Source organism: Pygoscelis adeliae, unplaced genomic scaffold (assembly GCF_000699105.1).
Source record: "Pygoscelis adeliae isolate BGI_AS28 unplaced genomic scaffold, ASM69910v1 Scaffold38, whole genome shotgun sequence".
Taxonomy (NCBI): domain Eukaryota; kingdom Metazoa; phylum Chordata; class Aves; order Sphenisciformes; family Spheniscidae; genus Pygoscelis; species Pygoscelis adeliae.
In genome coordinates, this window is record NW_008825614.1 from 20,388,909 (window position 1) to 20,405,208 (window position 16,300).

The window sequence follows — 16,300 nt, forward strand, 5'->3', positions numbered from 1 at the left end:
ACATATATCCAAAAACAGATATTCACCCAAAACACTGCTAAATTTTGATCCTTTCAGGAAAAGTTTTATTGTCACCTGCAGCAAGCAAAGTTAAGATTTTTATCAGCCAGTATATGGTGACACTTTTATTTTAGTTCTTATTATTCCCCACTTGAAATGATAAACTGAAACAAACCCTTTATTGTAGATCACTTTAATGGAGCCCCCTGAACATATTTTGAAGTAAACAATGAAAAGCAAGAAAAATGAACACTTGGTACCCATAGCTTGAAATTTATGTACAGTGTAAACTTGTCTCCCACAGCCAAAATGCTCTCCTAATTCCTAAATAGATGCTTAAAACACAAACACTTTGAAGGATGACTTACAAAGCAAACACCATGAATATCACACTCAGTTGCATGCCCATTGCATTTGCAGGGTTGACAAATACCTCCAAAGAGTATTCCATCCACACGGTAGTACCCAGGGAGACAGGACTGAAAAGAAACGAGGGGAAAAAAACAGTAGCATTATGTGTGTTAAAAATACACATCAAAACATTTTCAAAGAGCCCACTTCTGACCACCCACCATCTGATTCATTCACATTGTGGTAACTGAATGCTCTTTCAACTCTATTGATGTCACTGCAGCTCTCTTCTGGTGGTTGTTTTTCACTTGTACTGGATAAAGGGGATAAGAATTAACTCCAGAAAACTTTGATTCAGCACTTTGTGCCCTGGAGGCGCATAAGTTGTTTTGTGCAGTTGAATATGTGAAGTTCTTTATTACGGGACAATAAAAAACAGATGTTCTACCTCCTCTGCAGAATCATTAATGATGCTATGGCACAAGGCTTCATCCTGAAATTATTTGTCAGAATAATTCCTGCTATTCTGTATATGGTGCTCTGCCTCCCTAATCTTCTATTCACAGATATATAAGACACCACCTTGCACAACACATTTGACCCTTGTGGGATCTTCCAAAGGCTAGCATTCCTCCCTGCTAAGATTCCTTATTGCCTCCATAAACCTAATGACGTAAAACAGAAATAAACCATATATGATTCAGAACCAGGAAAAGTGCTATTAATGAGTAAGGTAAGCTCAAAACAGCTTCACAGAGCTTTTACAGCTGCTCCCTCTGCAACACTGGTGTTCTAAAGTATATCATCATCTTTTAGTGCCACCAAATAGAATTCAAGAAATAAGTTTAAAATCCCATTTAGTGTATCTGGAAGAAAATATCTACAGCATTGTGTACAGTATAGTAGACAGCATTTCACCACAGAACATATACTTTTATGGCAGTATAATTAAAGGCAGCCTGGCTTTAAAACCTAGATCCTTTCAGATAGGAGATAATTTTGTATACATAAAACACTGTAAGAGGTTACCTCACAGGATATTCCTGTGTAACCTTGAGGACATTCACAGAATTCCACATCTGGTGCTGAAGAAAGATCTATAACATTTGCACTTGCAGTATCCAGGGTCACAGAATCCAGCCTAGGATCAAGCATGAAAACATCACATCATTTTTTTCCCCAAACTTGATTTTGAACAGGGTAGTTTGCTTCTAGGGGACTAACACTGCTGAGTGCTGCTCCCTGGCAGTAACAGCTGAGGAACAGGCACAAATCTCTGCTGTAAAAAGACTATGATCATAGTCTTATCACTAATTTGCAATTCTGGGAGTAGATGTGCCCTCCTCCTGTTATCATTATTGTTACTCCATTGTCTCTTCTCCTGTGGAGAGGTTTAAACAAAACCTTCCCCCGCTGTCATGGTATTAGAGGTATATCGGTATACTTTATTCCTGTATATCTTGGAGAACGGGTAAAACAGAGATCTGTAAGGACTGATGCAGATACTGCTAATGCTGACTTGAATCAGAATGGAATGACCAGTTAATCCATTCGAGCCCAATTTTCCTATTAAGCACTCCCTTAGAGATGAGCGTCAGTAACATCTACAAACAGACATTAGAAGAAATTACAGCCAACGTCTTTACAAGGTTTTCAACAGTCAGTGATGGATTAACTTGCCACATACCAAAATAAGCATACTGTTGAGAGTTTCGGAGTATCTCCCTCTAACAAAGCTGCCATTGTAATAAGGCTTTTATGCAGTATTTCTTTAAAGCAGAAAACAATGTTTCTGCTATCAGATATCTTTAAAATAACCAAATGCCCTTTTTCACACATTCCACATGAATGTATCTGGGGGACAAGACCAGTCTTGAGAAAATTCAATAAAAAAAGTTTTTTCTAGAAATTATTAATGTAAAGCTTTAGGAATACTACCACTATGAATAGTGTTTCATATGCACAAAAATAATAGAAGGATATAGATTAACTTGAATATTTTCTCTCCCTCACCTGTACACGGCTTTTTTGGCAATGTTGTAGTTGGCCCTGATCAGAAGATGGGTCACATTTACCAGAACACTCATCAACCTTTCCCGGTCTATAGCTTTTTTTGTATTAAAGTCTATGAAATTCTCTGATACAAATCTCACTGCATTGGAGTACTCCTCATACGGCTGTAATGACAGGCCCGCTGCTCTTGTACTCAAAATCTGCCCATTACCCTGAAATTGAAAGACAGAGAAAACATCTTCCATATTTGCATGCAAATTTTATTTAGCAATTATATTTAGTGTCAGATATACATCCAGATAACACAGAAAAGGGGCAATCAAACTAGATTTCTTGCACTGGAATAAAGGTAAGTAAAAGGTCTGCATTTTCCGTGGCTTCAGGAAGACTACAATCCCATTCTCTTTTGGTTCAGAGACTTCAGAAATATTTGATTTTCTTTTGGAAAAAGAATTAAATTAAATTTCAAAAATCAAACTCCTCTACAAAACAGAATCTCTTTTCTCCTTTGTTATATTGCTAAGTGAGTTTCACAAAATAACGCTTTCTTGGAGGTGCCTGGATTCAATATAGAGCCTTACATTTTAACTGCAACATAAATCTAGAAAAGTAAGCATCCAGCAAGAACACTCATCTATTTCATAAATGTAAGTCCTTCCAGCTTATTGTAGTTTCTTTTGTAAACAGAGCTTTGTACATTTGGTAATGAACACCTCACCTGTTTCCACAAAGCTTAAAACTTAAGTATTTCTCATTTAAAGCTAGTAATGTATATCTACAATTTCAAAGAAATGGATCAGAAAATCGGAGAAATGAGTAGTAACAAAATCTTGGTAGTGACTTTTAAGAAGGGACTTAAAATTAACAAAACTACTACTATAGAAATATTACTTTATTTTCCTTTTTTTAACCCCTTCATAGATTCCTAATAACATCTGAATAGTAACAAGCTGAAAAAAAATCCACCTGAATGATGACATCCACACTAGATACTATATCACTGTCCACGCTCTCCATTGGAATGTCATAAGATACCGTATACTTCAAGACTCCACCAAAAGCTGTGAGCTGAAATAACAAAAAGCAAAGTCTTAACAACATGATAACCTCCAACCAACACAAAGAAGTGACATGGGACAGTGCAATGTCCAAATTATAGGAGTACATGGGCTTACAAATACCACTTTCCAGGGAAAATTTAACATGCCATGTGCATGCTGGCTTGTTGCTGTGCAGGTGGGAAAGCTAGCTGAAGGCTCTACAGGTGATTCAGATAAGTGCTCTCATTCAGTGAAACACCCACAGGGCTTTCAACAAACAGCAGAGGTTTACACTACCGTCCCAGCCAAGGAGCACAGCATGTTGGAGTTAATCACATTCCATATTCCACCTTTCAGGCTCCCTAGCCCCACAACTGCTGCTGACTACTTCAAAGTAAGTTAAAGAGTAGTACCAACAGTTAGACCTATATTAAATGAGTAAGAGATCAGAATTTGGCCCAGTGCCAGGACCAGAGGCAATGGACACTGAAATGCAGGAGGTTCCCTCTGAACATGAGGAAACACTTCTTTATTGTGAGGATGACCGAGCACTGGCACAGGTTGCCCAGGGAGGTTGTGGAGTCTCCCTCCTTGGAGATATTCAGAAGAAGCTCTCTGGACATGATACTGGGCAACCGGCTCTAGGTGGCCCTGCTTAAGCAGGGAGGTTGGGCAAGATGACCTCCAGAGGTACCTTCCAACCTCAACTATTCTGTGATTCTGTTGCAAAAAACGGGAGACCCAGAGCTTTAGGTAGTAACCAGGGCAAAAGTTAAAGACTAGTTGGTTGGAAACTAATAAATGCAAAATGGGAGATGGCCAAGAGGAATTTAATGGTCCTATCTACTGTATTGGACAAGATGTGAAGGGTGTAAGCTTTGGGATAGGAGCCAAGAGTATGGGGAATGTGAGTATATAAGTTAGTAACAGCCAAGAGAAAAGAAGAGAGATTATATTGTGTCAAAGATAGGCAGAGAAGGAAGTGAGGAAATGAATGAGTGCAAAGAGCAAGAAGACGGTACTGGTAATGTCTGGCCAGGAACACTATGATTTGAAAAGCGGAGATAGATTGAGAAATCTGGTAATATTGGAGTTTATGTGTAATTTTTAATTACAGAAACTATATATTTAGAGCAACATGGTATAATTAAAATAGAGAAACTATGAAGGAGTTTTGACTCTAGCTGAGAACTTACTTTATTTCCTAGATATGGCTGAGGTGCTGACCAGTAGTAAGTATGTTTCAGTACTTTCACAGCTTCAGTGTTGTTAATACTTATTTGACGGGGGCCATCAAATTGGCTTCGCTGAGGTTGCACTCTCTTTGCATTAGACAGATCAGTAACAAGCCATCCAGTCATGTCTGATATCTGCAAGAAAGAATAGCAATATTAATGGAGTCAGGCTTTGTGTCACTGAGAAAGCAGTCACTAAACTTAACCCCTCCCCACATATTCACTCAAACTGATGGATCTGTAACACTTTTGTTAACCCAGTCTGACATCCAATACACGCAAATATGACACTTCAGACTAGGATTGTCTCTACCTCTCTATTAGGCAGGAACAAAAATATAATGAGTGTGATTTTCATGCTCCCAATAAAATTAGCATTATACCTATGTAATTCCCTGAGATAGAATTACAGAACTTCAGGGGCTTTGAGGTTTATCATCCCCATTTATAGATAGGGATGAGCTCAAGGAAAGTTAAATCCAGAGTCCCAGAAGATGGAGCAAGATGAGAGAACTTTGTTCTTCTCACCGAGAGTTTTATACAAGCATCGTAGAATTTCAGTCAATTTAATGTGCTTTCCTCTCTTTTTGTTGGCACACAAAACAGGGGACTAAAGTGTGACTAGCTCTGCAAAGATATGGAAGGAATTTGGTGGAAAAATCGTATCCCCAAAGCCCCTTAACTCAAGAAATGTCTATTCAGAAGACAGTGATATTTATAATCACTCTGTTTTCTAAGAAAGAGTATTGGAAGTATTGCCAGAGGTGAATTTAGCCTTGCTCAATAGGTATGAGAGCAAGGAAACAGGTTTGGGTTCATCTCTTCAGTATGGAAAGAAACTTTAACAGCACAAGGTCAGAAAAAAACGCATTTTTCCAGTGCATTATTACAGCCACCACTACCCAATGCTTCTGGTATTACTGCAAGCCAGTGGGGCCAAAGGCCGCACTGGGATGACACGCTGACTACCTCAGAGCTGCAGAATAACACTGAAAATGTATTCCCCTGTAAGGAGACACATGCCAGAATTTGCAGTTAACTTGGGCACATGTCAAAGAGAAATACAGTATTGCAGCTGCCTGAGGAAAGTATATTAGGTCATGGACATAACACAGAAATACCTGACTGATGGGCCATGTTAGGCTGTCACAGACATCAGAAACCCCAAAGCAGAAACACTCTGTGCAGCCCTGAGGATTTCTTTCTTGCAAATTGTAGAATCCTGGTTTACAGAGATCACAGTTTTCACCTTCTACATATTCCTGTCAATGACATATAACATTTGTTTTGCATCAGCATTATTATGGTAACAAATACAGTGGATTAGACAAGATTTAGGCATAACAGCATTCAGAAGGTTATAAAAGAAAACAGATTTCAGCACAGCAGGATTATTGAATAAGACTCAGCTTAAAACTAAAACTGATTGGAAAAATTCATCAGAATTTGCCATTTCATCAAAATCTAAACATGCCCTGGCAAGGGCTCTATTGCAGTGAAATTTCAGCACACGGGCAGGGTTTGAAAAGCTTCTGCCAGCTTGCCAGTCTACTTCTCTCATAGCTTGAATTTGTAGATTGCTCTGGAGAAAAGTTCCTACGTTTACTGAATCCAGATAGTCTACATACAGCATAGCTCACCTTTAAGGCCAGGCTCCTGGAGCTACCACAACCAGCTTCAAGACAACAGTTCCTCAATCATCTATTAATACTTATACTGTGATCCCCATCACTGCTGCTACCTCTTCCTGGAGGAACACCACATGCACTTATGCTAGCTGGCAGCTCTTCCTCTGAAAATGCTCTGGCTAAGGTCCAGAAACTCCTACTCCAAAAGCAGAGGTGCTCCACTCCTTTAGCTCCGACCACTGGCCTGCTGCCTCCTTACCATGCAAATCGGGTAGTTCAGAGCACAATGCTACGTACCTCCTTCAATGTAGAATTTACAGGAAAAAAAATATCCAAAACAGTGCACCCAATTTTTTTCTTGTAAAATTTGTACAGACAATATGCAATTATTTATTCAAAAAGTTTAGACAATTGCTGCTGACAAGCAAACCAGTAGAGGAAATATTCGGTAAATGCCCACAAAACTGTGTAAATAGGAGATGTCCATGGGTATTTCTACACACTGAGATACAGAACATTTCCCACTGCCAGGGACAAGTTTCTGATCATCTCCTAGCTTCATATCAGGACAAGATCTGGACACACATCACTCCCCCATCTCAACCTTTGGTTTCCACTATGGGAGAACTCCACTACAAGGGCGAAAAGAACTTTACAGAGCACCCCACAAAGTTCCCTGATATGTATGGTTAGGACACCAGGACTGCAGGGCATACAGTGAAGCATACCTGTCGTGCTATTTTCAGGAGGCCTGTATGAGCTCTGCATTGCAATTTGAAATGCAGAGCCTGTGGATCAAGTTAGGCTTTCAGAAGCAGGGTAACTTCAGCCAAAAGAATCACTCCAGATTCCAGACTTACACCAGATTTGGTCCCATGGAACAAATTTCAGGCTTACCAGAGAGAAATCTGAGACCTTTGGTGGCAACACTACCAACTGTCTCTTCTTCTGGACCAGTGTTTGGCATGTCAAGTTTACATAAGACCTCTCTAAACAGGTAGGTTATGTGCTTTTGGAACCAAAGTACAAACTGTTTTTGCAAACCATATGAAAAATTTATGATCCCCAGCTCTGATTCAAAGGCTGAGGATGACCGATTTCTATTTGTTAAGATCCAAACTTGGGAAAAATCTCAGACGAAGGGCCTCCGGAGATAATGAGATTTTAAAATCTTGGATTTTTACAGAAATAATATTTGTATGCTCTTTTCAGCTTTTTTATTTCTCAGTCTTCAGGATGCACTTGGATCACACATTTCACTCTGTCTCTGCAACATTATTAGACAGAAATTGTTATTTATTTCTTAATGAAAAAAATCTTACCCAATGACTAGACCTCAAGACCTGTGTTTCACAAAAGATCAAACATTATGAAATTCAGCGTATAAAAAGCTATAAAATAGCTTGCACTACTGTGTTCACAGAGACTGCATAGGCTTAGAAATCCTGTCTCCTTCATTTGATATGTGGAGCACACAACTTTTTCCCTTCCTTCATTTCACCTCTGTAGGTGGGCTGCTGGCTGGTGACACTCTCAGCAATCTGGCCTAAAAGTTCTGTATGTCAGGCTCATGCCCACGACAGCACTGAAAGGGGACAGTTTCTCATCCAGTTTATACCAAAATTTTCACCAGTTAGCTGCAGCGACTGATATAGTGTTACTCTAGCTCAAAATCAGGCAAAATGGTTGTATCTCCTTTTTTGTATATAAATTGGCCATTGGAGCTATTTCTTTCTTCCAGACTCTGGTTATTTATATGTTTGATACTTTGGATCAGATAAATTATGCAAAAGGACTAAGAAGTTTCAGAAAAATTGTCAAACAAACCACGGGTTTTTTTGGCTCCTGTTCACTGTCATACTTGGCAACAAATACATAAACTACTAGCTAACATTTGGTTCAGAAAATTAAGTGTAACTTCTTTAAATATTGACACACATCTTTGTAATAAAGTTCAGCAGAATCTACAGCTGCAAGATATTTCAAGGGGTTTGGATATTTACCAAAAAAACAAAAGAAGGCTGCAAAACTGCTCTCTAACATTTTTTATGGTTTATATTTTGTAATCGAATAATTAAATCATATTTCATACATACATCTAATGAAATTGTTCCAATAGTTCTTTCCAAATGCATGCTGTTTCTTCACATAAAGCAGATGTTATAAACACATCCTTTCTTTACAAGAAATCAGTGACTTTGAAGAGAAGTATCAGCTCATCCCTAAAACCAAACCCAGCTAGGCATACTGTCATTCTCTCTCTGATTCTCCCTCACACCCACATGTGCAGTTATTATTCAATTTTAATGTCAGTCTGGCCCATTATTATAGAAAATGGTGTATCAGTAACATACAGAACTATTTAACATAAATTATCATATTTTTCAGTACAGAGAATAGTTAGTAATTTTAAGTTCTACGCTGTCGGGTGTACAGTTACACCAGGTTACTTCCTATAAAAGAAGTGATTTCTCCAATTAATGAAGTAGTTTCCATTATTAAAAAGGAGTTTACAAATCAATCCACAGATTCGATGTTAAACAAAAATGACAGTGTAATACTCACTTTGCAAAGACAAGGTTCTGTGCATGGATCTTCATTAATGCTACCAGTCAGGCTGCAGTTACAACGCAGGCAGTTTGGATAGCCCCGATACCCAAATGCACAACGATCACATTTTTTTCCTGTGTAACCTTCTCTGCATTGACACTGACCTGGCCAAGTCCCTTGAAAAGCAAAAATAGAGAAAAAAATAAATAAGAGCAGGCAGTAGGGTGGATTCAAGATGTTTCAGAGGGTGCAAGTAAACTAGCATTCCTTTTTTATTACACTCCATGTCATATTCCACAGATACTTGGCATAATGTCAGTCTCACCATCTATTTTTCATGTTTAGAATGCCAGATGCACGGAAACTGCAGCAAAATGGATTTCGTGACAGCCGTAACAGCATTTATAAACAACAGTGTTAGATCTCAATCCTTCACATTGTTTTATATAGTCAGAGCCTGCCATCCACACACAAGAACACATGCAGGGACCTGACATACATTAAAATCCTAGAAATGTTATGCCTCATCTCTCCTTCCTAAATATTTACTTTTGTTTTGAGGTGGTACCTAACTGACAGCCATTCACAAGAAGATAGTGTTCCCTCAAATTTCAAAGTGCTTCCTGCTCCCTTACCATGCTGCGAGTCAGAATGGTGCTCATCTTTAACGCAGTCAGAACTCAGAGAGCCGAACGGGTCACAGCCACAGGGATAGCAGGGGTGATCCTCATAGGGAGAAACCTACAAAACAAATGTTCTCTGTCAAATTCTCCAATTATTAACTGGGAAAAGTAAAGTTACATCTGTTTCTTGTCTGGGATCACTGGAACTAATACGAATGAAGACTGGAAAAGCTAATATGCAGTAATAGATCAGGGGACTAGTTTAATTTTAGCAAACAGAAGATCAGGGGATTGCAGCCTAGAAAAAACTTAAATTTGGGAACAAAATTTGGTCTTCAATAGCACAGAAAACTGCTAATGGCTGGAAGCTGAAGCCCAACACATCCAGCCTAAACAGACATATTTTTAATGTAACAGCAATTAACCACTGTGATGGTTTGCCAAAGATTATGGAAATGTTTAAGACAAGAATGGATGCTTCTTGCAAAGATACTCTGGTTCAAAGAGGAAGGAAATGAAAGAAATCCTTGGCTCTGTGTTCAGTGGTAGGACAGATTATCTGTTCATGAAGATCCATTCTAACTTCATGATCTATAAATCTTTGAAATATAAGGCAATGCAATTCATATGGCAAGGATTTTATTTTCTTTCAGGGAAAATTTTCCTTTGAGGTGCTTCAGAAGTAAAGCAAATCGGGAATGACCTCTAGATACACATTTATTGGCAACGAGTTGATTGAACGCTTTTCTTCAACGCTTCTTACAGCAAGTGAATCAGACAATCTCTGACTCCGGTTTACTTCTTTGGATGAGCTGTACCTGCTGTCTAACCATACTCCTACAGACTCACCCTTGCTCTCTGCACCAATTTATGCTGGATTTCTAAAGCATGGGTTTTCCAAAATATGCACAAACGTGCCAAAGCAAGACCTTCAGTATGTTTCATTATACAGAGACCTCTAATATTGCACAAAGTTCATATGTTTAACTCTGTTAGTCACATCTTAACAAATGTCTTTTGTGGAGTTTAGGTCATTTTTCCAAAGTGACACTTGTCAATAAACTGGAAAGTACACAGGGTCAGAGAGCACATGTTCTATAATAACCATTTCAAGAAGAAAAAGAAGAATACTTGTTCCAACATCTCATGAGACAGAGAGGCTGATCTTAAACCATGTAATGGTCCTTTTAACACTGGTTGAAATGGGCTGATATAGGATGGTACATGATTTTGGCACTTCTGAAGACACTGAAACTTCAATACTGGCACTTTTTAGAGCTTTATCCACAGGAGAAATGGGTTTCCTATTAGAACATCCACATTTCCACACTAGGACTTCAAGTTTCATCTTCACTTATTCTTTTCTTCTCCAACAGCTTGACCTGCCCTCCCACACAAAGCTGGACAAGCATTTTGTTTTTCTCTGAAAGTTTTGGTGGTACGTCATCTATTAAAAAAACCACCTCTATAGCTTTTAGCTATTCTGCAACTGATAAAAATATATATATTAATTACAATGAGCTGAAATACACATCATCATATCATGTTGCAATCCACCAAAACATTACAAATGGTATTTTCCAAAACTTACTTTGTGTGGTCTAAAATATCCATCAGCACACATTTCACAGTTGATCCCAGTAGTATGTTGAGTACAGTTTAAACACACGCCACCTCCTATATACTGGCCATGAATATCCATACTCCTTTTCTGATCTGCAATACTCTGATTGTAGTAACAATCTTCTGCTTTGTTATGACAGTTGCATTCTGAGAAGGAATGGAAAAGAAATTCATTTTTTTAATTTACATTGTATAACAGTTCCTGTAATACTGACATTTTTCAAAGTGGAAAATGTAAGTAGAAGAGCATATCAATTCATCTCAAAAATGTGCTTTTTCCTCTTTAACCATGCTATATGCTTCAGCAGTCTTGATACACTGTATTTCTTAGCAAGTAAGCACATTTCAAAAACACTATCACCACTTTAATAGCACCGTTTTTAACAGTATTCTGTAGGTCTCACTAAGACAACCCTGTCAGGACTGACATCAATAGTGATGTGTGCTATTACCAGTAGCTGTTCTTTCATTTTGTGTCCTCTGCATTACAGAATAAAATCTACCTAATTTTTCTCTTATTTGTATTATAGACAAAAGTCTAAGAAGTCAACAATGCCAGTACACAAGTATAAATTTGGTTTAGGTTAGAGGATACTTCGGTCCAAACAGTCATAAACACCTACTTTCCAAAGAGTGACATTAAGACTCGTGCAAAGACTTCAACTAAAAAGACTACTTTTTGTAGTAAATTGTAAATCTTGTAAAATTGTAATTTTTATCTAATAGGTTCTTAATTGTCTGCAGCTTGTGCTATGCATTAGCGATGTAAAGACAGAAAATGCACAAACTAACCCTCGCAACACATTCAGCTGTACTGGCACAGCTTAAGTCAATCTATCAGACAATCTGAAATGTAAATGGCCGATAACGAGTTTCTTTCAAAACATTTGTTATCAGAACAAAGTTGTTTACCTGGCAAAATTTATGATCAATGTAAGAAATTTGCATTTCAAGTAGCCAACAAAATGATTGATGCAAATCTGCTGTTTTTACAGGAATATAATAAATCCCCAAGTCTCTTTGAAAAAGAGACTCTGAAAGCTTTACTACACGACAAGTCCACTAGCCAGGGAGTCATATTGGATAGAATATTTAAAATGATCTTAACAGTTGTGATTAGAAGTAGGTCTTCTACCTTTAAACAATCCCATGAAGACAGTTAATAGTTTGTAGATTTTTCTAGGGTATTAGTATAGATCTGTATGAAAAGGAACCTCAGACAGGAACATAACAAGCCTTTATGAAACTATCTAAACCTCTGTGCATACTTACTCTCACATTTGTTCCCAGCAGAAATGGTTCCTGGTCTCCACGGTTTCTGGTGGTAGCCCCGACAGCACTTGTTACAGCTCTCTCCACATGTGTTGTGTTCACACTGGCACTGCAATTTCTAAGAATAAAAAATTTGCTTTCTTGAAATATTTTTTTAATGGATAGTTTAATCAACGTTGCCAAAAGTCTGCCTAATACCAGACTTGACTTAACTCCAAAAAATGTCAAGACCCACAAATACCCCACAATTAGCATTAGACTGCTCAACCACGCTATATCAACTATTGGGGAATAGCCTTTCTAGAACAGGAGGGACAAATCTCCTGTGTTGCAAGAGAGACTATTTCTTGTTGTGCCCCTTGAACTGCTTAAATTTAATGCCAAAGAAAAAGAGTTTACTTCAAGAAAGTTACATTACCAGAGACCCAGATATGCTTATACAGAAAAGGATGAAAATTATAGCAAATAATTTGTGTGCACCATCTCTTTTAGCCTCCTCTTTCTCATTCTCCTTAGGCAAAGTACTTTTTTTTTTTAAATTGGAAAAGTTGTTTTGTGAAAATAAATCAATGAGATTAAAGAATACCTTTGTGATTTCATCCAGAGGGCAGCTTCGAGCATGGCCATAACAAATACACATGCCACCAACAGAGATGTCCTTTATTGAATAGTAGTACTACAAAAAACAAAGTTGAAAAAGCAACGAATAAAAGACATAGACATGTATTTACATCTCCCCCCCTACTCTGGAAAATAAAATCCCAGCATTCCACTATTCTGTGACTTGAAAAATGCCAAGAAAATAAAAGAAGCTTTGAATTTTTGCCACTTGGGGAAACCTTCCATTTTGTGAATTCCACACACACCCCCCCCCATGTTTTTCCTCACTGGTACGAAACAATAACTGACTTTTAACTTTAAATAAGTATGCACAATTCCTCAGCTTCAGGAAAGACCACCAAATGTGACCTCAGCCAAAATTTACTTGTAAAAAAAAATCCTTTTTTCACCCTGTAAGAAGCCATGAAGCATAACAAATTGCTGTATTTTAATTTCAGTCTGGGGAGTAAGAGTATGCCTTCTTAAAACGGGAACTCTGCCCTCCCTTAAAACCAGTTTGTGCACTCGCTTCCAGACCAGCTCTTTGCTACTAGTGTGTAGGCAGTGTATTATTCTAGCCAAATTCTTAACTTAAAAAATGGTGATACAGAAGAGTACAACCCATTAACATTGCCAGGTGGTGAGCAAAACCAACATGCATAAGGAAAGGATTTAATTTTCAAGGCAAGGAAGAGGCAGAAAATGACCATCTGGGTTCAGTTACAGCTGCAGTATCAACATGGTTGTCCTGTTTGTATCCTGGGAAGTATGTACTACAGGGGAATGAAAAAGAAACACTTCTAAGGAAAGAGTTCACGACTCTCAGACCTAATAACCCTACAGTCATCTGGTTCAGGAAGAGGAGGTGGCCCTGGGTGGTCAGACGTACTGACTCCTGGACTGTTATTTCTTTGAAGGATCTTAGAGCTGGAGCAAACTAGCCTCTTTGATTTCATACTTATGGGTTTTTTTATGTTTTTAAATTTTTTATTATGTTTAGTATTTTAGTATTTTTTTTAATGTTATGGACTTGAATTACAAAAAACATTCAGGGACTTATGAACAGTAAGTCCTTAACTACAGAGAAGGATCCTGGTCCAGACTAAGAAAAGTAGGAGGACAAAAGCAGAGCTGTATTTCTCACTGCATTCCCTGCGTCATCTCCTTTGTCTTGTTTTCTTAAAACTCACAGTGTATGGCTCACAGCAGCTGTGTGCAGCTTGAAGTTGAAGGAGAGATCAATGTTAATCAAATGCTACAGACAGAAATAAATAAATAAATAGAATACAGAAATAAAGGTGCTGTTGAACACTTAGAAAAGTCCTGCATGAGCCCTTTTACAAGACTATGTACAAGAAACTAACACAATTGGTATCAACAACTGGATGTAAAGTCTTCAAGAACAATAAAAACACAATCCAGGAAGCTGGAAGTGATTACCTTGGTTGTAGTTGGTTGCACAGTGAGACACAAGGTGAGACATCAGAATTTGGGAACCCTACCCAATAAAATCCACATCTTGTGAAGACAAAGATGTGTAGCTTTTCATGCAAAACTGCACTAAGTAGTGCTAGGTAGGGTAGTACTAAGCCCCGGATTGCAAATCTATGTGTGTTACAAAAGCAATGGGAATGCTTGTCCTCAACACCCTTGTTTCCCAGCTGTATGTTTGCATGATTCCATGTCGAGCCTTTCTTTTTGGGGTGTATTTCTTGATATTACAGTACTATCAACAGACCTAAACATCAACCAGCCTGCTCCACAGGAATATCTTACCTGCTTAGGCTGTGCATTAACCGTTTCCCTATGGCCAGCAAGGCACAGCTGGAGCAGCTGTCCAATACTCTGCACTTGCAGTCTCCATGCTAGCAATTCCCATATGGGGCAGAGAGAACAAGCAGAACATCCAGATTTTACGCTTTAGAAATGCTGCAGCTGAATGGGCACCTCCATCACTGAGGTAAGAGTGGGGCTGCCTTGAAAGTACCCACCAAACCCTGACCAAATCCAAGTTCCTTTCTCCCTTCTGTACCCAGCTATCCAGTCAGACCTCACAGAAGCAGTGCCAATGCACAAGGATTGCCTGTATCAGAGAAGCCACAAATTGCAAGAGTCCTGTTGCTGCGCAAGGAGGAGTTGCCTGCGGATGTTCTTCAAGGCAAATAGCTACAAGGGAGGGGAAGAGGAAACACTTTTCATATTCTTCCATCCTCATCAGAAAGCCTGCCTTCATAGAAAAACTTGAAGCCACTGATCTGCTAACCTATGGGTCTCAGGCAAATTAAGAAGAGGGTCAGAACGGCAAAATACAAAGCAGAAATACTGCAGAAACGTTAGTCATGATAGGTACTGTTATTAGGGGCTCCAACACTGAATTTCTGTGAGAGCTTGAAGAACTCAGCCTAAGTGTTTGGTTCCTCAGTTTCCCCAGTTTCAATATCAAATGTGTAAAGATCAGTTAATAGTCTCCAGAATTCTATCCAAGTGTTCTGCTTTATTATTAATTCATGGGCTTTAAAGCAATTGATTACAACAGCCTTAAAAAAAAAAAAAAAAAAAGAAAACTCTCATCAGACATCAAAATTCACAATGGCAAGGTTTTCAAATAATTATTTTTATGAATCAGAGCACTGGGTCCTGAAATCCTTGATATACCATAAAAGGTACTGCAGTTGCATCAAGAGCAAGCTCAAGTGACATTTCCATCAGCCAAACCATAATTTTTACTTTGCTGATAAAGCATCATAAACACTGTTCCTAGCATAAATCATTTTCACAAACAAATAAAACAAAAAGCAAACAAATAAAAAACAATCTCTAAAAAGTATTTTTTCAAAGCTGTTTCCAACAAGGTATTGTTGTTAGTAACATCAAAGGGAAAGCAAGACTTATTTAACAACCTATCAAAATAATTCTGTTTGTGAATGGCAAGGATCGAGTACTTCCTCCTCAAATAGATCAGAAAAGGCTCTCCCATTGAATCATACTGAATACCATTTATGAACAATGAGCTTACCCTTCTGGTAACAATGGGGTCTAGTTCTTTAGGATCATTATGGCTGAGAGTCATGAGGTCAGCATTAAGGGTTCTAATACGCTGCAGTCGTAGGCGGATGTATCGTGCAGAAGTAAACTCCAAAAGTTTTTGTGAAGGATCATCAGCACTAGGCCTACCGTTGATCAGTGACGTGTGAATCTAGAAAAAGGGACTGACTTAATCATAAACATAATTGTGATTCATTTCCAAAAACAAACACCTTAATGTGAGAATTAAAAACATAAAACTTAAGCCTGTTTTCCAACAGCTCAGGATGGTAAGATGTTAAACTAACTGCAATATTTCTTCTTCCCCAGCATCTCCCTGC

General features: G+C 38.3%; 1 protein-coding gene across 1 annotated transcript in view; it reads right to left on the bottom strand.

The window, feature by feature from the left end:
• The window catches only part of LAMA1 (laminin, alpha 1), an 84,008-nt gene that overhangs the window by 53,236 nt on the left and 14,472 nt on the right, over nucleotides 1–16,300 (bottom strand). Inside the window, 12 exon segments of the mRNA XM_009333073.1 lie at nucleotides 369–479; nucleotides 1,381–1,492; nucleotides 2,365–2,576; nucleotides 3,331–3,432; nucleotides 4,601–4,774; nucleotides 5,761–5,901; nucleotides 8,833–8,993; nucleotides 9,453–9,558; nucleotides 11,032–11,210; nucleotides 12,336–12,453; nucleotides 12,922–13,011; nucleotides 15,952–16,131. Of these exon segments, the coding sequence (XP_009331348.1) occupies nucleotides 369–479; nucleotides 1,381–1,492; nucleotides 2,365–2,576; nucleotides 3,331–3,432; nucleotides 4,601–4,774; nucleotides 5,761–5,901; nucleotides 8,833–8,993; nucleotides 9,453–9,558; nucleotides 11,032–11,210; nucleotides 12,336–12,453; nucleotides 12,922–13,011; nucleotides 15,952–16,131 (1,686 nt within the window).